The sequence below is a fragment of the Phyllobates terribilis genome, unplaced genomic scaffold (genome assembly GCF_046119375.1).
Source record: "Phyllobates terribilis strain yellow unplaced genomic scaffold, ASM4611937v1 Scaffold_1__5_contigs__length_1240528914, whole genome shotgun sequence".
NCBI lineage: Eukaryota > Metazoa > Chordata > Amphibia > Anura > Dendrobatidae > Phyllobates > Phyllobates terribilis.
In genome coordinates, this window is record NW_027362761.1 from 224,193,688 (window position 1) to 224,217,626 (window position 23,939).

General features: G+C 41.8%; 1 protein-coding gene across 1 annotated transcript in view; it reads right to left on the reverse strand.

The window, feature by feature from the left end:
* The window catches only part of LOC141254231 (hippocampus abundant transcript-like protein 1), a 59,217-nt gene that overhangs the window by 9,987 nt on the left and 25,291 nt on the right, over positions 1-23,939 (reverse strand). Inside the window, exons 2-6 of the mRNA XM_073670997.1 lie at positions 21,951-22,046; positions 20,710-20,772; positions 2,267-2,394; positions 2,049-2,163; positions 308-526 (exon numbers count right to left, since the gene is read on the reverse strand). Coding sequence (XP_073527098.1) covers positions 308-526; positions 2,049-2,163; positions 2,267-2,394; positions 20,710-20,772; positions 21,951-22,046 — 621 coding nt within the window. The remainder of the gene's footprint in view (positions 1-307; positions 527-2,048; positions 2,164-2,266; positions 2,395-20,709; positions 20,773-21,950; positions 22,047-23,939) is intronic.

Sequence of the window (23,939 nt, forward strand, 5' to 3'; positions counted from 1 at the left end):
GGTCGGTCCGTGTAAATGGACCTTTAAGCTTGCCCAGGATACATGCCACAATAATGGTAATGGTATTGTACTACATGCCAATGTACATCAAAATAGAATGAGAAAAGTAGGCGAAACCTGCGCTGGTTAAACCTGGTGCTGGAGAACAGAACTTTCTTTTATAAAGTATGAAGTTCTTCTCGGGTGACATTCTGACAACTGCCTGGAAGCTTCACAATATATACAGTATTGTACAGTTCACACTTCAAAACGTGCACAAATTAGTATAAATGCTGTATAGTAGTAAGAAAGACAGCAGGAATCTTACAGAAAATGGGTCGGCTTGCTCCCAGGATATCTGTGCTCCCCAGAAGTTGGGTCTCATCTTGTCTCTCAGAGATTCTGGCACAACCAGTAAAATAAAGCAGATGTCCAACAATGCCACCACGGTGGCCAGAAGGACGACCAAGTTATCGCCATAAAATGTGGAGATGTAAGCACCAATCGCGGGACTTGTAACCAAACTTGCTGCAAATGTAGCAGACACCTGTGAACGCAAAATAAGGTGAGAAATAAAAATTATCAAAAATATTCAAGTCACTGTCAGAGGGGTCTCATAGTTACAAAAAGAAAGGAGGACCACATTAGAGAAAGTCTGAGCATGCTCAAAGTACCACAAATACTACATTAATTGGACATGTTATGGCACTTTCCCAAAATACATTAGGAGACCCATTGCAGCCCCACGGCTGCCGTATATACTATGAATATGCCATAAAAGTCTGTCATGACACGATTAAGTTTACATAGGACAGACTGCTGTTCTCTAGCCTCAAATGTAAGACCTACCATCCAGACAAGTGTAAACTAACATGACCTCGACTCTAAAAGGGACCTGTCAGCAGCTTTGTGCTATTTAATCTAAGCACAGCATAATGTAGGGGCAGTGAGCCAGATTCCAGGGAGGTCTCACTTGCTTGGCCGCTTGCTGTAGTTTCAATACAATGAGAGTTTTATCAGCAGGAGATTATCACTGCAGGACTAGGTGTCACGTACAGGCTAGTCAGGCTAATTGTATAACCCCACCCCCATCAATGATTGACAGGTTGCTGACCACTGACATTGTGCACAGGAAGCTATCAATCATCTACATCAGACAAAACAGGGATTCTATCAAATCTACACCAAGCAGTTCAGTAGGTGATACATCACTGGAATCAGGCTCTCTGCCCCAACATTATACTGTTCTCAGATTACATAGCAAAAACTGCTGACAGATTCCCTATAACAACATCTAGATAACCACTCACTTTCTGACCAGTCTGCTAATTACTATGTAGAAAAAAGAATTAGACAGTACAGTGAAGAAGTGAACATGGGCCAAGAAAAAATGCGAAGCTTGAGATCCCGAGCTATGGAAACCTCCGATTATTGTGGCCATAACCTGCTCCATCGATATGAAAACTAAAAGACTCTCAGCAATGTTTCTTTCTGAAGATTCTGGTGGCGGAATTTTAAAATAATAATGCAATATTAATGTTATTATTGTAAATTCACATGCACCAGCTTAGTCCACATGTGGCGGTTGTACTGGTGCAGGCACAGAACCTAGAAATAAGATGCACCAATCAAAGTTATGATTTTGTGTGTTTTCTTTTTGCAATCGATAAAAATAATGAACTGAAATTGGTCATATACAAGGTAGCTCTCTGCCGAACATTCATGTGTTTTCAAAAACAGGGAAAGCTGCTGCCAGACATCTTTGGCAGCAGCTTATCTCCCCTAAAACATAAGTGTATGGCATAGAAATTCCAGCTGCCTGATCCTTCTCTTCCCCAACATCATCTGTCATGGGAGAGTCAAGTGGCCACCATATACAGATGGGAGGTTGGTAATGTGTAGAGAAACAGAAAAGCTGCAGAAAAAACCCTGAAGACATCCTAAACAAAGCGATGAAACTAATCTGTTTGCCTTCTACTTTTCCTGAGTTCTAGAATAATCACACTTCAAAAAAATCAAATAACGGATTTTCTTAGAAGACACCGGCTAGTAATAGAAAGTACACTCACCAAGCCATAAGCTGTACTTCTTTCATGTTCCTGTGTAATGTCCGCAACATAGGCAAAAATCACAGAGAAAGTAACAGAAAATGCTCCAGACACTGAAATCATTGCAAAATACCACCTGTATGGAGAAAAGGGATAGATGTCAGACACCTGACAATTCCCCCACAAATACATCCTATGTTATATGGTGGCATCATCTAACAAGCAGCATGGTCACTTACCAGGGGCTTATCCTCATCAGTGGAATAGGGGCGCAGGTAAAGAACACCGTTATAAGCAGGAAAGACTTTCTCCCGTAAACATCTGATAAAGCACCGATGAGAGGAGCACACATAAATGACAGGAAGCCCTGCAGAATAGAAGGAAAGCACAAATGAATGTTCTCAGAGCTTCACATACAGGTGGAAATAAGACCTATCCAAAGAAGCAGTGGAAATACTCGGGGCATTACTTTCTACTTCCTAGTAACCTGGAAAGAAATGGTGAACTTGCCAGACAAATGCTGTGCATTACAAGTGGCTGGAGAAATCCCCATGGGCCCAGGATTCTGCTTCTGCCTCTTATTTTAAGTTCATTTCCATCGATGTCTATCAAAGTTCTTGCTCCTAAGCCACTAAAAGGGTCACGTTTTATCCCAGAGCACTTTATCGGGCTACTGAAGTGGACAGTATCTGTGTGTGTCCTTGTTTACTTGGCATCATACAGAGAAGGACACATTCTCCACATTCTGACCCTAATGATGGGCGCCTCCGCACAGGCCTCCGCCTACGCACAGGCCTCCGCCTACGCACAGGCCTCCGCCTACGCACAGGCCTCCGCCTCGCTCATTATCGCTCTGAGAGAGTTGGCTCACGCTGCAGCTACAGGGATCCCTTTTCATATATGGTATTTTATATATTATTCCCTCATTTCTCATTGTATTATTGTACACATATTGCCAGTTTCTCTCACTTTGGAACAGTAATTGCCTACAGATCTCATAACACGATATTGGCACAAGATGATCTTGGGTAGATTCACTCAGGATTTCTCTTTTTTTTTTTTTAAGTATATACAACTATTAAAAGGGTTATCTGGGCTTTGATCTTGTTGTCTCTATGGAGCTAAGAACTTACTGACAGGTATTTACTAACTACATGCCTGTTCTGCCCTGCAACCATCTCTCCCAGCTCAGGTGGTGGTAATTTTCCTTTGACCTCACATCAGAGTAGCTCTTTCTCTTCCGCTCTGCTCTGTTGAAGAGGCGTCACTGCCAATGTAATGCAGGTTGACAGCCAGCTCCCCTAGCATGACTGACAGCTGGCTTCCCACTGCCTAACTGCAGGGAGACAGCTGTTAATCATTATGACATGGGCAGTGACGTCTCGTCCACAGAGCAGAGAGGGAGAGAAAGAGCTGCTCTCTCGCATAGGAAAGGAAATCCAAAGTCCTTTGGCTAATTGACTTATAGCCTGATGCCCATTCTTGTGCATCAATCTATTGACTGTCAGTGCTCTACCCTCATTTATTTATTTTACTCACTTATATAGAACCATTAATTCCACAGCACTTTACATACATTATCGGCACTGTCCCCATTGGGGCTCACAATCTACATTCCCTATCAGTATGTCTTTGGAGTGTGGGAGGAAACTGGAGAACCCGGAGGAAACCCACGCAAACACGGGGAGAACATAAACACTCCTTGCAGATGTTGTCCTTGGTGGGATTTGAACCCAGGACCCCAGCGCTGCAAGGCTGCACTGCTAACCACTGAGTCACTGTGCTGCCTAAAAGACATAATGACACACAAGTATATTGCTTAATATTTTATATAGACCCCAAACCAAGCGACACACAGGCAAGACCCAATCTAGGACAACATCTGTATAAATAAGTGACAGTTTTCAGAAAAAAAAAAGAGGATTGCATCAGACAGAAGAGTGCTGGCAGGGCTTTCACTTTACAGGCAATTTGGTTTCGATTCTCCAATGTGAGATATTTCACTGGAAAAACACATTGACTAGATGTTGCTTTAGGGAAGTCTACTAATGTAAGTATTAGAAGCAGGTTACAACAGCAGCGTCTAGCTGCCCGCGAACACTGAAAGACACTACTATCACTTCTATGTGAGCTCTATGGGACCACTACCATCAATTACTTAACGTTCTGGCTACCTGGATGTTGGGAGTTGTCCTGCCATACAATATTGTGACAGGTATATCCTCTTATTACAGGTATTAGCTGGCTGCTCCTGCATTCCAGCAGGTACAAAAGGGTTCCTGACACTGATAGTAGTCAGTAATCAATGGGAAATTATAATAGCCTATCCTCTTTATATGGTAATAAAGATAGGATACAGTTCACCAAGGTGTGACTCCCAGAAAGTGAAATACTGCAATATCAAAAGTCTCAAAAGGGAAAGTGTCCCGCGATGTATACCTTACTAGATTACTTGCTGTACATTGATAAAATCACTAGATTATCACCAGAGGACTAGTAAACCTACAGCCATGTAGTCCAACATATTCATGAGCTTGTATAACCCACCCGCATCACTGATTGACAGCTTTATTCTATGTGCAGTGTACACAGAGCTGCCAATCAGTGGTGTGGGCGAGGTTATCAAAACTGCAGTAAGCAGCCCACTAAGTGATACATCACAAGAATCAGGCTATCAGCCCCTATAACATACTGGTCTCAGAAGAGGGGAGCAAAGACCTGATAACAGTCAATGTCTTATTGTAATTATTCCATTTTCTAAAATGATCATATAATTCTGTACCCAAAGCTTCTAAGTAGGCGTCTGTGTCTCCATGATTACAGACTACAAACCAACCCTGTGTAGACTGACCCAACAACCAAACTCATCTTTTGTCTCGATCTCCCTTCCCTGGTAGATTATGAGCCCCGATGGGAAAGGTCCTCAGTCAGCAACAAGATGGAGGAATTCAAATTAATATTGTTGGAAGAGAATTATGATATATACGGATAATAGAGGCATGGGTGTGCTGGTAATTTACAAGCAGGGCTGTGGAGTCGGTAAGCCAAACCTCCGACTCCCTCATACACGGCTCATGTTTAAGTGATAAATTTATTGTAGCACAGATTCAGCTCGGCTAAAAGTCTAGACCCTTAGATCAGGAATAGGACATTTCATAACTTTCCCAAATTCTTATGAAAAAATATTCCCCACAAACTGCAATGAACTACTGTACCCAATTTATTATATATTTTAGGTATCAGAGTCGGTCCATTTTATACCGACTCCACGACTGACTCCACAGCCCTGTTTACAAGGCTACAATAATCAGAGATACCATTAAAGCACCACTTCAGCGGGTTTTTTTTTTATTGCACTACTGGTGTGGTGCTTTAAATGCAAGTTACCTGCCCCGTCATATACTCTCCTTCCGCCGCCTACATCGGTTTCCCCGCCGCTGCGGTCCGTCTCCTGTGAAAAGTGACTTGCCGACGCGCGTCGGAGGTCACTTTTCAATACAAGTCTATGAGAGCCTCGTTCTGGCTCTCAGACTTGTATTGAGAGTGGGGAGCTTCTGACTTCCGGCTGTCAGAAACTGCGATCACAAGATTGCGCTGCGGGACTGGAGCAGTGCTGAAAACTGGGGAAGAAGCTGGATGGTGAGTATATAACCAGGGGCAGGGGGCTTACACTTAAACAGTCACTGCAGCGCTGAAAAAAAAACAACAAAAAACGATGGAGTGGTGCTTTAAATGTCACCGGCTTAACCCAGCAGGAAGTACGGAGCTACTTCAAAATCGCTAAAGTAGACAAATCCCCAGCCCGGATGGCATACACCTGAGTACTGCCGGAATTGCATAACATTACATTATTTCTAATATTCACAGATTCAATAACAACAGTGTCTGTACCATAGGACTGGCACATAGCAAAGGTGGTGCCAATATTCAAAAAGGGGGCAAAATGTGAGCCTGGAAATTATAGGCTGGTAAATTTAACCTTGGCTGTCGATAAAATCCTTGAGGGTTTCCTAAGAGATGCTATTCTGGAGGATAAGAATAACCTCATGACCCAGCAATCAAAAAAGATAGAGGCCACTCTCATTACATATAGCATCAGCTTTTAATACCCAAGGTATAAATAACAAATCTCATCCTTCAGAGGTTTAAGGGAAAAGATGACAAATTCACAGCAAATCTTATTTATCAGCAAATTTTGTCATGCCAACTAGTACTAGAGAAGGCAATGTGACCAGAATTTCATTTCCAATCCATAAATTAAAGGTCACGCATAGAACTGATCATATTTGTACAAGCCAACTGGCGCCCACAAGAGCGCCCACTACCAAGCTGTCACAATATGAAAAGAAAAATACCCAAACAGCCTTATTAAAGCTGCTACCAGTGTCGCCCAGTAAAACACTACTCCAGTCCTACACATCGATTTTTCTTTCTATTTGATAGAATAGACATATATTTCTACTACATTGTGTGGTGGCTGTGTATACATTTAACAAAACTATGCGTCCCGCCTCCGAGCCCCCCAAATCTTAAAGGGAACTTGTCAAGCCACACACACAGTCCTAACTAGCATGGATATTATGGAGCAGAAGGAGCCAAGCAGATTGATATATAGATTTGTGGGAAAAGATTCACAATAACTTGTATTTTATTCATTTAATAGACGGTGCAATTTTTCACTTTTGTTTTTTCTTCCCCTTTCAAGAGCCACAACGTTTTCATTTTTCCTTCAACAATGCCATATGAGGGCTTTATCTTTGCGGGATGAAGTTTTGAATGACCCTATTCATTTTATCATCCCATATATTCTGAAAAACAGACAAAAAACTTCCAACTGGGATGAAACGATAAAAGAATAAGAGAAAAATAGCACAAATTGCATTGTGTGACATTCAGCGTGCGGCAAAAATGACCCGACAATATGACTGTGTGTCGCCATTTTCCCAGACCCGTAACATACAGTTTATTTTCTGTCAAAGTGGCTGAGAGGGCTCGTGTTTAGAGGGCTTTTTAAACACATTTTGAGGGGAGTGCAGCGAGTAAAAAAATACAATATTAGTTTAACTTTTTTTTTACTTTTTGGCTTTTACATACCATATTTTTTGGACCATAAGACGCACTTTTTTCCCCCAAAATTTGGAAGGAAAATGGGAGATGCGTCTTATGGTCCAAACATAACTTACTGGTGGTGCGGTGGAGCGGGATCGCAGGGCCCTCCGTTCCCTCCCTCCACCAGGAAGGGTGCGGCAGAAGAAGTGAGGCAGGAGTCTGGCTGGGTACCGGGGCCAGTGTCTGGCTGTGAGGCAGAGCTGCATGAGCGGCTTTCCGGTGGCCGCGGCCATCTTCCTGAAGGTGTCATCTACAGGGAAATGGCCGACGGAGTCAGTGCATGCGCTCTGCCACGCCGATGGCCATTTTCCTGTAGATCACAGCTTCAGGAAGATGGCTGCAGGCACTGGAAGCCGCTCACGCCGCTCTGCCACACCACTCACACCAGGACACCGGTCCTGGTACCAGCCCCAGGCACCAGTCCCCCAACCCCAGGCATTAGGCCCCACAGCATCCCATCTCTTGTGCTGCAGCCGCCAGGTTTCTGAGGGAGGAAACAGAGTGCCCTGCAATCCTGCTTCACCACCACCGCAACTCCCCGCTGCTGGAGCACCGGCTTTTCGCATTCAGGGTCCGCAGCATTCCTCCACTTCCGCTGGCTTTTTGAAGGACCCTGCCTCCACCGCCCCCCAAAGTAAGATACTTATTCAGACTATAAGATGGACCCCCATCTTATAAAAAATATTCTTCTTCCTATTTTCCACCCCAAAATTTGGGGTGCATATTAAGGTCCACTGCGTCTTATAGTCCTGAAAAAATACGGTACTATTAAAATCATTTTAAATTTAGATAGATTTGACTTTTATGGACACGAAGATACAGATGAAATTGACCTAGGGATCAAATACTGTTAAACACTGATGACAAATTTCTAGGATAGTTCATCAATATCTGACAGGTGAAGGTCTGACTGCTGCAACTCATACCAAGCACCATGGAGTATGATAACACCACTTCTTACATCTGTCCGCCCGGTCAGAGTTGACTTGCTTCTTTATACATAAAAGTCCTTTGATTTCCACCACAGAATGTGAGACATCACACATGTCAGACTCTATAATACAACACTGGAGGGCTTGATAACCATCCGGTCAGACATCAATACGCCAGACTTGAACACCGATAATAGTGCTACTTCAAAAGTGGGATACAAATTAAAAATCTCATTTAAAGTAAGCCTGTCGAAAGAACAGGCTGGTCTAGGTGTAATAGAATGCTTTACAGCAGGAAGAGTTGAGTAAGTTAATGGAGTAGGTTTTACAGGAAAAGCTAAGGGTGTAATGTGTCATTTATTAAGTTAAATCCCTTCTGGGCAATTCTGCTCAGTGATTGACAGTCTTCCCTGCAAGTATACCAAGATACAATAATATCTGCCAGTCACAGGATAGGACTGCCCATCGGGCTTCTGCATCAAATGTGCAGAATATGATTTTAGATGATTGACCCAGATCAGCTCTGCCAGGATTTATGTCATTGTAGTAGGCAGTTTTCCTTTGTAACTGGTGTACCAATGAAATGCCCCATACATTGTCCCCAGCTTGTGCTTCTGGTGGTACGCATCCCATAAATTGTTAAATCGGGCTCTCCCCGCTACAATGATGCCAAACATGTGGCTTAATAAGTGGGGCCCAGAAGGAAAGGGATATCAGAGTGCAGATTTTACTGGATATCTTATTTTTTTTTTTGGGGGGGGGGGGGCTTGTCGCTTTTCCAGAGTCTTTGTTCTACCAGTAAAGTGGGAACCCCCATACATTTCCAGTGACAGATGACAAACCTGAGTGGGGGCTGGTTGCGTGTAGGATAAGTTTTGTTTTTATTGGTAACATTTTGGGGTACATAATATTTAATATTTTTTGGTCGCTTTCAGGCCTCTGATCACTTTGTGTTCTACGTCAGGGTTTCCGTAAAAATCCAAGAAAAATGCAATTCAGACGACTCTCGACGGAGCCACCCACAATAATAGTAGAAAATTCAATTCATCGCACACTCAAACGATATGAATGCAAAAACATTAATACACAGACAATTTGTTCAAACCCAGGTGCAAGGCGACAGCGGTACGACGTTTCGGCCTAAATTACGGCCTTAATCATTTAGTCGCTTATTGTATGGGTGGTTTGAAATTGTTTAGAGTCTGAGAATAGGGCTAAAGTCCAGGAAAGAGGAGAGCTCAACCAGGTCCAATAGTGGTGTGGGGCCACGTGGATCATGCGGTCATATGGAGTCCATGCATAGTCAGGGTGTAGGTCCCAGAAGGGATTGTGTCATTCATTGGTGGTATGGAGGGGTGTAGGGGCGCTCCTGCGCCTTGCTGTCGCTCTGGTTAATTTTTCCACCCACAATAATGGCAGATGGAGACACTTTGGACTCTGTTTGCCATCCGGTTCCGGTGGTATCCATCCTTTTAGGCGTGCTCAGAACTGTGGCTGACCACACTTGTGCGGTAAAAAGACGCCTAAAATAATGTGACACCACAGGAGTAAAGACAATGTAGAGTCCAAAGTGACTACATCTGCCTGATTATAGTGAGTGGTTCCATCCGGGGTTTTGTCTAAATCAGGGTTTTCGGGGATTTACACGGAATCAGTGATACAAGATCTCAGCGGAGAGCGCAGGATAAATGTGAGCTGAGCCTTTTTTCTGAACAAATAAAAACCAGTACAAGAATAATTTTTTATTTTCGCATGGTTCACCGCGTGGCATAAGTGATAAGATGGCTTTATTCTTTGGGTCAGTGCGATTACAGCGACACCAGATTATATTTATTTATATATACACTGCTCAAAAAAATAAAGGGAACACTCAAATAACACATCCTAGATCTGAATGAATGAAATATTCTCATTGAATACTTTGTTCTGTACAAAGTTGAATGTGCTGACAACAAAATCACACAAAAATCATCAATGGAAATCAAATGTATTAACCAATGGAGGCCTGGATTTGGAGTCACCATCAAAATTAAAGTGGAAAAACACACTACAGGCTGATGCAACTTTGATGTAATGTCCTTAAAACAAGTCAAAATGAGGCTCAGTATTGTGCGTGGCCTCCACGTGCCTGTATGACCTCCCTACAACGCCTGGGCATGCTCCTGATGAGGTTGCGGATGGTCTCCTGTGGGATCTCCTCCCAGACCTGGACTAAAACATCTGCCAACTCCTGGACAGTCTGTGGTGCAACGTGACGTTGGTGGATGGAGTGAGACATGATGTCCCAGATGTGCTCAATCGGATTCAGGTCTGGGGAACGGGCGGGCCAGTCCATAGTTTCAATGCCTTCACCTTGCAGGAACTGCTGACACACTCCAGCCACATGAGGTCTGGCATTGTCCTGCATTAGGAGGAACCCAGGGCCAACAGCACCAGCATATGGTCTCAAGGGGTCTGAGGATCTCATCTCGGTACCTAATGGCAGTCAGGCTACCTCTGGCGAGCACGTGGAGGGCTGTGCGGCCCTCCAACGAAATGCCACCCCACACCATTACTGACCCACTGCCAAACCGGTCATGCTGAAGGATGTTGCAGGCAGCCGATCGCTCTCCACGGTGTCTCCAGACTCTGTCATGTCTGTCACATGTGCTCAGTGTAAACCTGCTTTCATCTGTGAAGAGCATAGGGCGCCAGTGGCGACTTTGCCAATCCTGGTGTTCTGTGGCAAATGCCAAGTGTCCTGCACGGTGTTGGACTGTGAGCACAACCCCCATCTGTGGACGTCGGGCCCTCATACCACCCTCATGGAGTCGGTTTCTAACCATTTGTGCAGACACATGCACATTTGTGGCCTGCTGGAGGTCATTTTGCAGTTCTCTGGCAGTGCTCCTCCTGTTCCTCCTTGCAAAGGCGGAGGTAGCGGTGCTGCTGCTAGGTTGTTGCCCTCCTACGGCCCCCTCCACATCTCCTGGTGTACTAGCCTGTCTCCTGGTAGCACCTCCAGCCTCTGGACACTACGCCGACAGACACAGCAAACCTTCTTGTGCGAAAGCACAACCAACATTCAAAAGTGACCAAAACATCAGCCAGAAAGCATTGGTACTGAGATGTGGTCTGTGGTCCCCACCTGCAGAACCACTCCTTTATTGAGTGTGTCTTGATAATTGCCAATAATTTCCATCTATTGTCTATTCCATTTGCACAACAGCATGTGAAATTGATTGTCAATCAGTGTTGCTTCCTAAGTGGACAGTTTGATTTCACAGAAGTTTGATTTACTTGGGAGTTATATCCTGTTTAAGTGTTCCCTTTATTTTTTTGAGCAGTATATTTTTAGGTTTTGTTAATATCACACAGTAAAAATTATTTTCTTTTTTTAAATAAAAATAGTTTTTGTCGCCATATTCTGAGAGCTGTAACTGTTATTTTTTGGCAAAGAGAGCTGTATGAGGGCTTAGGTTTTCCACGACTAGTTGGAGATTTATTTGGTACCTTTTTGGGGTACTTAACATTTTATCACTTTTTTATTATGATTTGTTAGACGCAGAATGAACAAGAATATAGTCATTCAGTAATTTAATTTTATTCACTGTGCGGTAAAAAAGTGATAAGACAGATCTGTTAGCTAGTCGGGTCAGAATGATTACAGGGACACCAGATTTATACCTTTTTTATGCTTTGCTACTTTTACACACTAACCAATATTTTACAAAAATGTATTTGCTTTTTTGCATAGTCCTATTCGGAGAGCTGTAACTTATTTTTGATTGCTTTTTATTCATTATTTTGTGTGTCAGTATGATGAAAAAGCGACATTTTTAGCGTGCTTATTTATGGTGTTTGCCAAATGGAATAAATAACGTGCCCGTTTTATAGATTTGGTTGAGTCGGAAGCGGCGATACCAATTATGTTTACGCGTTTTGTTTTAACGGCAAACGCTGCCCTTTTGGTAGCGAAACAACTTTTTGTGATTTGTGTGTGCTTTGTGTGTTTTATAACCTTTTTACACATTTTATGTAAATTTTTTTTTTATTTTTTCATTAAGTCCCACTGTGGGACATGTACTGTATATTTTCTACTTTGATCACTGGTCTCATGCATTGCAGTACTCGTGTATTGCTGTGCCAGAGACCTGTCAGTGAGTCACTGATGGAGCCTGTGAGACCTTGCTTACAGCTGGATATCTCAGGCCACTGTACTCTGGGGTGATCAGATGACCTCAGGGTACCATGGCAACGATCAGCACCTGCGCTTACTATTGTGTGGTCGATCCTGCCATAGGGGGTCTTTTAACCCCCTTTTAACCACTGATACCGCAATTGACATCAGTATTTAAGGGGTTCTGATCGGTTCCAAAACGGGCAGGGGCAGGTACCGCAGTGTGCCAGCTGTTGTGTACAGCTGTTACCCAAGGAAATTGCATCTACAGGGGGTGCTCTTCACTTATTCCTGACCTCTGCTTTAAAACGGCGATGAGGGAACAAGGCCCCTTAATGGCTGTTTTAGGGCATATTGGTGGTCATTGAGGGGTTAAAGTGAAAAAAAAAAATGGAAAAAAAAACAGGGATGTTTGATGAGCTCATGTGCAACAAATTATGTAACAAAAATTACTCAAAAAACGTGCAAAAAAAAAAAGGGGGGGGGGGGTCGTAATTAAAATGTGTTTTATATGATGGAAACTGATTTTATTACATACAAAAAACAAAATCCCACACATATTAGGTATTCACGCAAATGTAATAACAAGGGACAATGCATTCATCAGGTTATTTGTTCCGAAAAATGAAAATGAAACCGTATAAAAAGAAAAAAAAATGCTTTATTTGTGCAACAAAAAGAAAAACGTAAAATTACACAGTATTTTATGTAAAACCTGAAAAAAAAAAGCTAAAAGAAAAAAATAAATAAAATAAAAATTTTCCTGCATAAAACAAAGCCATGTCGGTAAGTGGGTATAAAAAAAAATAAAAAAAATAAAAACTATGGAAAAGTGGAGAGGTTAATGCGGAAACAATTGGCCGGTGAATTTATCCCTTTAATGTCCGGTCATTAGGAGATGAAATCATTCTGTTTCTTGTAAGGATCTGCTCTATAGCATGTCCTCTGTGCTTGGACGCCATGCATCACGTTACAGGGACACGAGCCATGTGTGAGCATTAGGCCACTGCTTTGCAGTGATACACATATGTACTGTATTAAGGAGTTCTATGCGCGCTAAGATATGGGTGTACAGCAATACACAGTCACATAGGGTTAACAGCATTAATCACCAGATGTTCTACATTCACTTGGAGGACTTTCCCATGTGCACGGTTCCAAGGAAAAAAAGTTCAGGGAGTTCATGCCAACAACTCCAGCTTCTGTAGCCTTGATGAAGTGAACTTCCCCAGTACATTGTCCTAACTAACACCAGCAGATGGGTTCTCCAGAAAAGCTTAGAAGTGTAACCTGTTTCCACTGTCAGGAGATCACTTTAAAGGGTCCATTAAAGAGGTTGGACACCACTTTTTTTTTTTTTTTTTTTAAATTGATGGCCTGATTAGTGGGGGTATGACAGCCAGCACCATCGCTGACCAGCTATTACCAGCAGTGGCCAGAAGTTAATGGATGCTGCCAGAAAACAGCAGCTCCTTAATTTATAGCAGCTGTAGGGGCCATTATAGGGGGTGAATCTGCAGTAGCAGGCCATAGCCATCAATTAAAAAGTAGTGGCAAAACTCTTTAAATAGCATTACATTTATGAACTTGTGGGATTTAAGACCTGGAATGTCTATTTTCTTTTATTATTATTTTTATTTACAGCTGAGAAATCTTCCCCACCTACACCAGGCTCTGTATATACATTGTCCATAGACAGTGAGCTGCTTATCACAGGAGGGGGCGGAGTCCGACCAGGAGGCACGTGCTGCTGAGTCCAGCAATGAAACTCCTGGTGCTGAAACAAATCATTGCAAGTAAATAGGAGGAGCTTGATAAGAGGCATTGCTGAAATCCGTGTTTTAACCCCCAGCAGGCTGTTTTCAGATTACATAGCAAAAACCTGCTGACAGATTCCCTTTAATATGTACCAACACTAGAGCAGGAGAAAACCGTAGTACTAAATGTAACATTTTGGATTGTGAATACAAGATGTAGGAAGAGGACTTGGCAACTATGTACTCGAATATGACTAGTACACTACTTCTATTGTCTAAGATTATTGTACTTGTTTTTATTATGTATACACCTTTTCACATGTAAAGCGCCATGGAATAAATGGCGTTATAATAATAAATAGTAGTAGTAATAATAATAATAATAATAATAATAATAATAATAATAATAATAATAATATGAGATGGTTTAGGAGTAGTAGGTACATTTGTTAAATGTAGTTTGAGGCACATAAAAAGAATGGGTCATCTATATTTTGTTTTGATAATTAAAATTAAATTAATTAAAAACAGATGAGAAAAAAAAAATTAACATTTTATTTTCGGACGGCATTTGTTTGTTTTTTTTACCCATGATTATATAGGCGGCCATATTGTTAAAGTTGCTGTTAACAGCACTTAGAGGTAAGTGATACAGCAGTCACTTGGACTTCAGATCACTGGATCCTCAATGAGCATATTCTGGGATTTGTGCTGAGGTCATTGCGCAGGGAGGAGGAGGAGGTGATCTGTGAATCTGGAATGGTGGATTCTGTATTATCTAAATATATCCCTAATAAGTCATTGTAATCCTGTCTAACAATAAGGAGACAACTTCTGAGAAGTGATTTCTACAAAATATTAAGCATCAGAGGACAGGGTGAAAATTGTAAAAATATTTTTATATAAAAAAGGCATGAAAATGAAAGGAAAACAGCAAAAACTATTAAAATGTGTCTAAAATAAAAAGTTAAATTAAGAAAAATAACATGATATAATTTCATTTAATGCAAGAAATAGCTAATAAACCCAAGTCTTTATTTGCAGTATGCAATATGATTAAAAGAGGAAAAACGATGAGGAAGAGGAAAGCCATGTCACACAAATATTCAACAGAACATGAAAATCTCTAGTACATTTTCCTGATCAGTAATGCGCAGATCTACACAATCAAGAATGACATGGAACAGATCCCGGTGACAACATCTGTTAGTCTATTCTAGTTAATAGGAGGGTGGAGAGAAACACGTGGCTCCCCAGCTGCTGCTGACCTGCCACTCCAGCAAAAGCAGGCGCAAGAATGGAAGAAAATGGAATCCTTACAATTATTACACAACCAGAATGAATTCATTCCATGAACAGAGCTTAGCAAGAGCGCTACAATCAATGTGCCAAGCCATTCCCTGCCTTGGCCCATTTAACTAGTTATAGCTCTAAAGCATTAAATCCTGTAACTGATGCATTCAGAGCAGCAGGAGGGTAAGCGCAAAGGGAAAAGGAGTGCACACTTTACATTCAGTATGTGCAAATTTAAAGGGATTGCGTATAAAAATAAGAGAAATCGAAAAGAATAATAAGAAGAAACAGCTGAAGAGATGGGGGATGGGAGGCAACGGCAGAACAAGTAGAAACACATAGTAAGGCTCCATCCACACATTCGCTGTACACGGCCAAGTGTTGTCCGTTCTTTAAACGGACCCATGCACTTCTATATATCCATACACACATCTGTTTCACAAACTAACGCAGAGCCTTTCCCATTTCCAGCGAGACCCGGCGGCTCTGATGAGCGTTCTCGTTAGTATTCCGGTCATACAATAGCGGTCACTTTACTGCTATTCACAGTCACCGGAGACAGCTTCGGGGAACGTGGACTACAGCGGAGCTTCATGGGTATTAAATTGGTGAACGAGGGACTGTCTCTTGTTTTTATTTATATGTTTTTGCTTTACAGGTATCCTTTTCTGGACTACTTCAGATTCGGTGGACCTGATGGGACAGTGTGGGGGAGTCTTTATTCAAATAAAGGTTTTTTTTCTATGTGTGTTTTTATTTGTTATTACTGGGTTAGTAATGGGGGAGTCCGATACCTACCTCTCCATTATTAACCCCAGGGGTTGATGGCAGCTGTTATTTTTGACAAATCACAGCTAGCTATCATCAACCCCAAGTACCATTACCTGATTGCCATCGCAGCAGGGCAAATCGGGAAGTGCTGGGCAAAACGCCAGAATTGGCGCATCTCATGTGATGCACCAATTCTGAGACGGCTGTGGGATTGTATTTTTAGGCTGGGAAGGGCCCAATAACCAGGCATCTTCCCAGCCTGATAATATTAACACAGAGCTGTCTGCTTTACCTTTGCTGGTTAACAAAAATAGGGGGCACCCCATGTCGTTTTTTAAATTATTTATTTACTAGGTTAAATAAGGCTGAACACCTTTTAATGCCACACAATAGGCACTAAATGGTGCTAGTTTATTATATGTAGGGGGCTTGTTACATTAAATAGCTGCAGGACATCTATCTATTCTGACGGTTCGGGCTGTGAATTTATTGTACTTGGCTGATAAAATTTTGGGTTTCCTTTGAGATGTGTGCGTAAAAATCGGGCGACATACGCATGGTCCATATGCCATCCGATATATTTCTCGCATCTATTCAATTGCATTGGCGAGTGCGCTCCGACTCTCGCATCCACTTGCAGCATGCTGTCATTTTTTACTCAGTCCGATTAGAGCGGAGGAAAAACTCGCAGAGGAGCACCGACTCATTTACTAACATTGGTCAGAGTGCAATGCAATGTATTCTCGCATTACACTCATCTGATTGACACGCTTGTGTGAGCGAGGCCTAAGAATAGGTAGGCAAGTCACATCAATAACGGGGAGATCTAGAGAGATCACGCTGTTCACCTAGTTTCACATGCTGCCAAATGGTGAATGGCAGCATCTTGGAGAAGGGGAGGACTACACGTACCCAGTGAACACTCTGACGCACCCTCTTGGACCACAAGCCAGGAATTCAGGACCCCAAAAGAAAAAAGGGCATATCGCCACAATGAAGTGACAAAATGAAAAACAGAAATCAGGAGCGGATTCAGGAGAGCATGAGGATTTTGGCGAGGTAACAAACACATTTATTTTGTAGATGTAATATGTCCTCTTAAAGGAATCTATGAAGGTGATTATACAGCATCTTCATCCAACATGTTCACCCAACCATCTAGAATTAAATATCTGCCAATTGATAATTACTTGGATAGAGTAGGAACATGATGAGAAATCCTACGTATGTTAGCCAATAAATAAAATGGAGAGTAGGTGGAGATTACTCAGCTGTAATACGGCAGTTGCCATAAAAAGGATGTGTACTAGCCGACAATCCAAATGTGAAAACTGATAACAGATCGGGATGCAATGTAAGAGTGCATGGTCTACAATAGTGTGAAATGAGCACAGGCCATCGGATCGCAATGCACAAGGTTTGATCTCATTCAACAAATCCTGTTAGATTTCATTTTTAGTATATGCAAAAATGCCTTTATTATTATCTTCCCAAACATCCCTAAATACCCTTCTCTACCTTTTTTTAAAAAAACAACTCGCTTTTTTCGGTTGCCTGTCAAGACCTCCATTGTTAGGACCTCTCTGTGCCTTGATTTACCATGAGTTTTAGCACTGAAATCCAAATCCGCACTAGGAAAGCCTACAATCCCTCCTCTCTAAGCAGTCCCATAACAAACTATCAGGTGTCTGGTTGATAAAGAAGACACAGAAGCCTCAGCATCAAGAGATCCAGACGTAAGCACACTAGCTTACACTAAGCGTGCATGTAGTAAACAAGAGCGTATGCAGCACATCTACTCAATCCTCCCAGACAGCCCATCCTAAAGCCCAGGAAAGTGAAGGCGTTGGGAACGATCCTTCCTACTCCGGAGCCCAGAAAAAAGGAGGACCAGCAGAACAGCATAGGAAATAGTGATACGGCATTGCTGACCCTTTGCTATATTACATAGCTTTATTTATCTTAGTCAGCCTGCGTTACAGCATGTATTAAAGGTATGGCAAAACACGGAGCTCAAACCTCTAAGCATCCCCTGCTTGATCAGTGTCTCACCTCGCAAATGGGCAAAAATTCTTACAAACTATAACATCTTGTAGATAGCTTTTTTTGTTGTTTTGAAACTGGATGTTTTGTTTTTTTTCGCAAATTTGGAGACATGGTAATGGAACTGTCTGGTAACTATAAAAGCACTCGTCAATACATGCAGACACCCTCGTAGCATTCCCTAACAGGTTGGACTGCACACCGCTGCTACCTGCTCATTAAATCTGAAAGGTGTGATGAAGTATACGGATATCCATATCCAAGGCAGCAGGTCGGGGCTAGCCTTGGGGGGGCCTGTATGGTCACACAGGGCGACTGCTGCTTCTGAAGACCTGAGCACGTCTGATCCCACACCCTGTACCTGAGCCTAAGAAAAGAACTGCAATCCTCAGTTTATTGATTGGATACAGTTTATAGAAGAATCATTATGCAATGTGTGAGCACTGTGCGAGCGTATTATTGTATCTATCCCTATATGACACCACATTGCAATATCAGATGTAATAATACAATATATAATGAACAATTACTTTTTTTCCACTTTGTCTAATATTTGCTCTACTTTTTTATATTTTTATTCTTATGGAAAATAAAATATAGTGTGAAGCCCATAATGTCTGTAAAGCGCTGTGGAATAAATGGCGCTATATAAGTGAGTAAAATCAAATAATCTGGATATTCAGCATGACTAGCTGTATACTTCTTTTATTTCCTTTGAAGAAACTGAAGAAAATAATCGGATGCATTTGGCAAGGATGCGGAGAGCACAAGCCATTACATGTGACTACCAGCTTGTCAGAATTAAGGCATGCCAACTATTTATCCCAGCGCTCCGTCACCTTTGACTACTTAATGCTCCTTAATAACAGACTGATGAGTCTCTAAAGAAACATTCCACTCTGTTAATGTCAAGAAGTCTTAAAGCGTACCTCTACTTTCACAAGGAAATTATTAAAGTGCAAGACTCGGCAGTAGAATAGTGACTTTTTGCAGATGGTCCTGCTCGTCACGTCTAGCTAGAGTCTTCAGTGCGGGAGCGAGTGCTGTAACGCTAGGATGCTCGCTCCAGCACTGATGATGCTGCAGGTTATCAGTAAAGATTGATAACAGGCTGGGTTCACACATACGGATAAAAAAAATCATCTGGGTATCATCCAAAACACTTGGACGATTTTTCTTCTCACTTATTATCTGCAGACAATCCATATCATACATCAGCAGTCATTAACAATTTACAAGACTAAATTTAGCTTCATATGTCAAAGAATTGCAATTATATCAGAAATATCGGATGCTCTACTGTGACTCCATATGGAATCTATTTTTATTTTTTATTTTTTTTGCACACATAGACTTTAATGGGCGAGTCTGACCAGACATACATAAAAAAAATTAGGGCATGCTGAGGTTTTTCTTTTCACACAGATCCAGTTTGGAAAAAAAATTAAGGTATGGCCATAACCTATTTGCACAGGAACATAAACGTTTCCTCCGTAACTATAGGTATGGCTCCTCTTAGCCTATGGTCCCCTAAAGGGTCTCCTTTTAAGGTTTTAATCACTAGAGAAATAGAAGTTTTACTCCATAAAGTTAAGGTCTAGCCCCGGCCTTAAAGGGGTATTTCCATCTCCAAGATCCTGCCCCAATATGTAGTAGGTGTAGTAATAATAATAATATTAGCAGATACATAGTAACATAGTCTTCCTTCAACCTTAAAAACTAAGTCCATCTAGTTCAACCCATAGCCTAACATGTTGATGCAGAGGAAGGCAAAAAAAAACCATGTGGCAAACACTAAGCTCCACATTGGGGAAAAAAATTCCTTCCTGACTCCATACGACAATCAGACTAGTTCCCTGGATCAACGTCCTATCAAGGAATCTAGTATTTATAACCTGTAATATTATACTTTTCAAGAAAGGCATCCATGTGCTTCTTAAATTTTACTAGTGAATCACTCATTACAACATCATGCGGCAGAGAGTTCCATAGTCTGACTGCTCTTACAGTAAAGAATCCCCGTCTGTGATTATGATTAAACCTTCTTTCCTCCAGACGTAGAAGATGCCCCCTTGTCCCCGTCTCTGGCCTCAGAGTAAAAAGATCAGTAGAAAGGTCTTTGTACTGTCCCCTCATATACTTGTACATAGTAATAAGATCACCCCTAAGCCTTCTTTTTTCCACAGTAAATAACCCCAAGTGTAATAACCTGTCTTGGTATTGCAGACCCCCCAGTCCTTTAATAACCTTGGTCGCTCTTCTCTGCACCCTCCAATTAGAAATGTAGTACTGTTTTTCTGATTCACTATGTCTCTTTCCTCATGTGCAGGTATTGCAGGACCTTGGGTATCCATGGTTACGACCACTAGCAACTAGCTAAGTAACTGTCATTATATTAGTGGTCGTAACCATGGATAGCTAAGGTCCTGCAATGCCTGTGAGGAAAGAGACATAGCGAATCAACTGTTCAACATTTCTAATTGGAGGCATTTGCTAATATTATTATACCTACTACATATTGGGATAGGATTACCCCTTTAAGTATCACTATTTATTTTATGTCAATACCGAGCAGCTTTAGACAAGTATACAAAGAGCAGGGGCAGAGGTCCTCTTACCTTAACTCCTTGAATGAGGCCGTTCATTAGAAAGGTATGTTGGGGAAAGGTTTCATGTAGCACCTGCACAAGAGAGAAAACACCCAATGTGAAACTAGATCACCTGAAAAGGTTTAGAGGTTACAGATTGTAATCGATTATAGATGAGAAAAGCGATCTGCAGAACCCTGGTCCAGCAGCCAGGTAACACGTCCGTGGCCACTAGATCAGAGCTCTGCAGCACCTCCTATAAGCAGACATCCCAACTCTTGATTTAAAGTCCTTGTGTGACGTCATTGGTGCAACGTGAGACGCGCATGACATGGCGTCATGGGTACAAATCAAAAGGAGGTAATGGTAATGCACACACAGCAACAAGTGAAGATGAAGAGACTAGAGAACCCAGAGCAACTGGGGGAGGAAGGCTGAACTTGATGGACCTAGGTCTTTATTCTATATATCTGTAGATGCACTTCGCCGCACATGATCTGTGTCCTGCAGAACTGTTCTTTGGTAATCTACAGAAGTATAATGGCGTGGGGATGGTTAGGGTACAAAAACTACTGATTTATTGCAGTTTTTTAACTCCCTGCATCATCTGGGTGCTTGAAGAGAGAGAAGCAGCTGTGCATGAGCAGCCACCCTGCCATAAAGAGACTGTGAGAAATTAGAAGTCGTGTAGCGCTGCACTGCCTCGATCAGCTGCTTCGAATGTCCTGGCAACCTTAATTGCCCAATAGAGACAGATTTTCACACCTACAGGAATACACCTTGTGGTCTGAAACCTGTCTGTGGTATTTATGGGCTAGAACAGTCATGCAATTTACAATAATAATAATAATAATAATAATAATAATAATAAAAATAGGATGTGTGCGTGCGCATCATAGCACAGTTTATGCTTGTTTGTAGTCTTGGACCGCACAATGGCTCAGTGGTTAGCAGTGATGCCTTGCGGCGCTGGGGTCCTGGGTTCAAATCCCACCAAGGACAACATCTGCAAGGAGTTTGTATGTTCTCCCCGTGTTTTAGTGGGTTTTCTCTGGGTACTCTGGTTTCCTCCCACACTCCAAAGACATACTGATAGGGAATGTAGACTGTGAGCCCCAATGGGGACAGTGCCGATAATGTCTGTAAAGTGCAGCGGAATATGATAGTGCTATATAAGCAGTGTATAACTGTAGGATGGCACCATTCATGTTAGTCTTCACAAAGCATCAAAGCAATGTATAATTAACACAGAAAACTGAAGTAATACTCACTACAAGCATTGGCGTTGTTAACAGGCCCCAGGCAAAAAATTCTAGGAAGATGACCACGACCGCATGATACACACTCGGCCTTCCCATTCCTTGTTGCTGTATTCAATAAGAAAAAAAACAGATGTATTTATAAAGTGCTGCAATAACATATACCCGCATGATGGCGGTGCAAACACGGTAATCCATAGATTAGGCGAGATCTCTACAAATCAGGAGGCAGATGTTATTCATTTCAAGTTACTAATATTTTACAAAACAATGGGAAAACTAGAAGCTCTGCATTTACACCGGCCAACCTCTGTATGGCCAGATCTCCAGCGTAGACAGCACTTTGCTGTGGCCGTTTAACAACGTTCAGTATATGGTCAGTATTTTACATCAGTATTTGTAAGCCAAAACCAGGAGTGGGTGATAAATACAGAGGCAAATGTTTATAAGCCGAAACAAGAAGGGGAATTGAAAGATACCTCTTCGCTTTACATCCTGTCTTGGTTTCAGCCGACAATGTGTGAGAGCGTCCTAAGGACGTGTTTCCACAAAGGGAAATGTTGCAATTTCCCCGCAGGTCTCCGCAGAAAAAGAAGCAATAGATATCTTTTGTTTCATGGCAATTTTGCTGCTTTTATGCATTTTCCCCCTTTTTGCTGCATTTTTTTGTGCATATCTGATGCAGAGGGATTTTTCTGCATTTTTTAAGGGCCAGAAATATTGGGATTCTGCACTTAAAAATGCAATTACCTTTTTTTTACTTGCATTTGGTCAGGTTCCCCCAAAATAAAAGCTAAACAGATTTTGTGTTACGTGGGGAAATGGTCTAAATGATTATTGTAAAATAAAAACATCCATAATCCCTTTCTCATTACGGGCTAAGGGTAATTCATTTTAGCTTCACTGATAATTTTATTAAGGGCTCGCTCACACCAGCGTATACATCGGATGAGTGCGGTCTGATTTTTTTTTATCCAATAGCACTTAGATCAGTGTTATTCAATGGGGTAGTGCAGATGCATGATTTTTTTTCACCTACAGAATTGGTCAGTGAAAATGTAAAAACAAATGCAGCAAGCTGCAATTTCACTGCCATCGGATGCCACTCACCCATGAGTGCGTGGGAAACATCAGACTGCACTCGGATGACATCTGAGTGCCGTTCGATTTCTGCAGACTCTCACAATGGAGAAATTATGTCCTGCATCTTCTCCTTGAAGTGTGCTGATTCTTGCATCTGAGAGAATCGGATCACACTATTCTGACACTCTGATCAAACGCTGATCAGAGTATCATGTGCATAATCAGCTTGAATGACAGAATCTACAGCCATCCGACCATTCAACGAAGCAAACAATCCATGGGCAGTCATATTGGAGAAATACTTTCTATATTGTCTGCATAGTCAGTGGAGCAGGGCAATTGCTCTTTGGGGCAGCAGAAATTGATGGGTTAACTGACAGAAGCGTCATTTTGTTCCAGTCTCCGAAAAGTAATAAAGCCCCTCTCAGAGACCACAAAGTGACAGGACAGCTGCATACAGATCCTGTTATCCTGCCATATCTATGCATCCAGCAGTACAATACAGTTGCCATAATAATAATAATAATCATCACGAGAGGACTCTGCTTATTCACACCCAGTCTATATAGCAAAGCTGAAAAGAGTAACAGAAAACAAGAAGTGACTGATCTAATGCCAGTGTGAAAAATATACATAAAAAGAGATATTTTTCTTAAATATCATAATTAAAAAAAAACTGATTTAGGGAGGATGTCATTTTTGATGATACCTTGTATATGATGTAAGAATAAATAGTCGCATTCACAGTGCTCAATGCTCAGAGCTTTATTATGCTAAAAGATAGTGAAAAGATTTTTTGCTTTATTTGAGGAGTGAGCTGGTGGCAGAGCATTAGCACCGGTGACGTCGTTTGTTGCTAAGCAGCAATTGTGACCTACAAAACTACCAGTCTGTTAGATATGCAAAGCTCCGTCAACA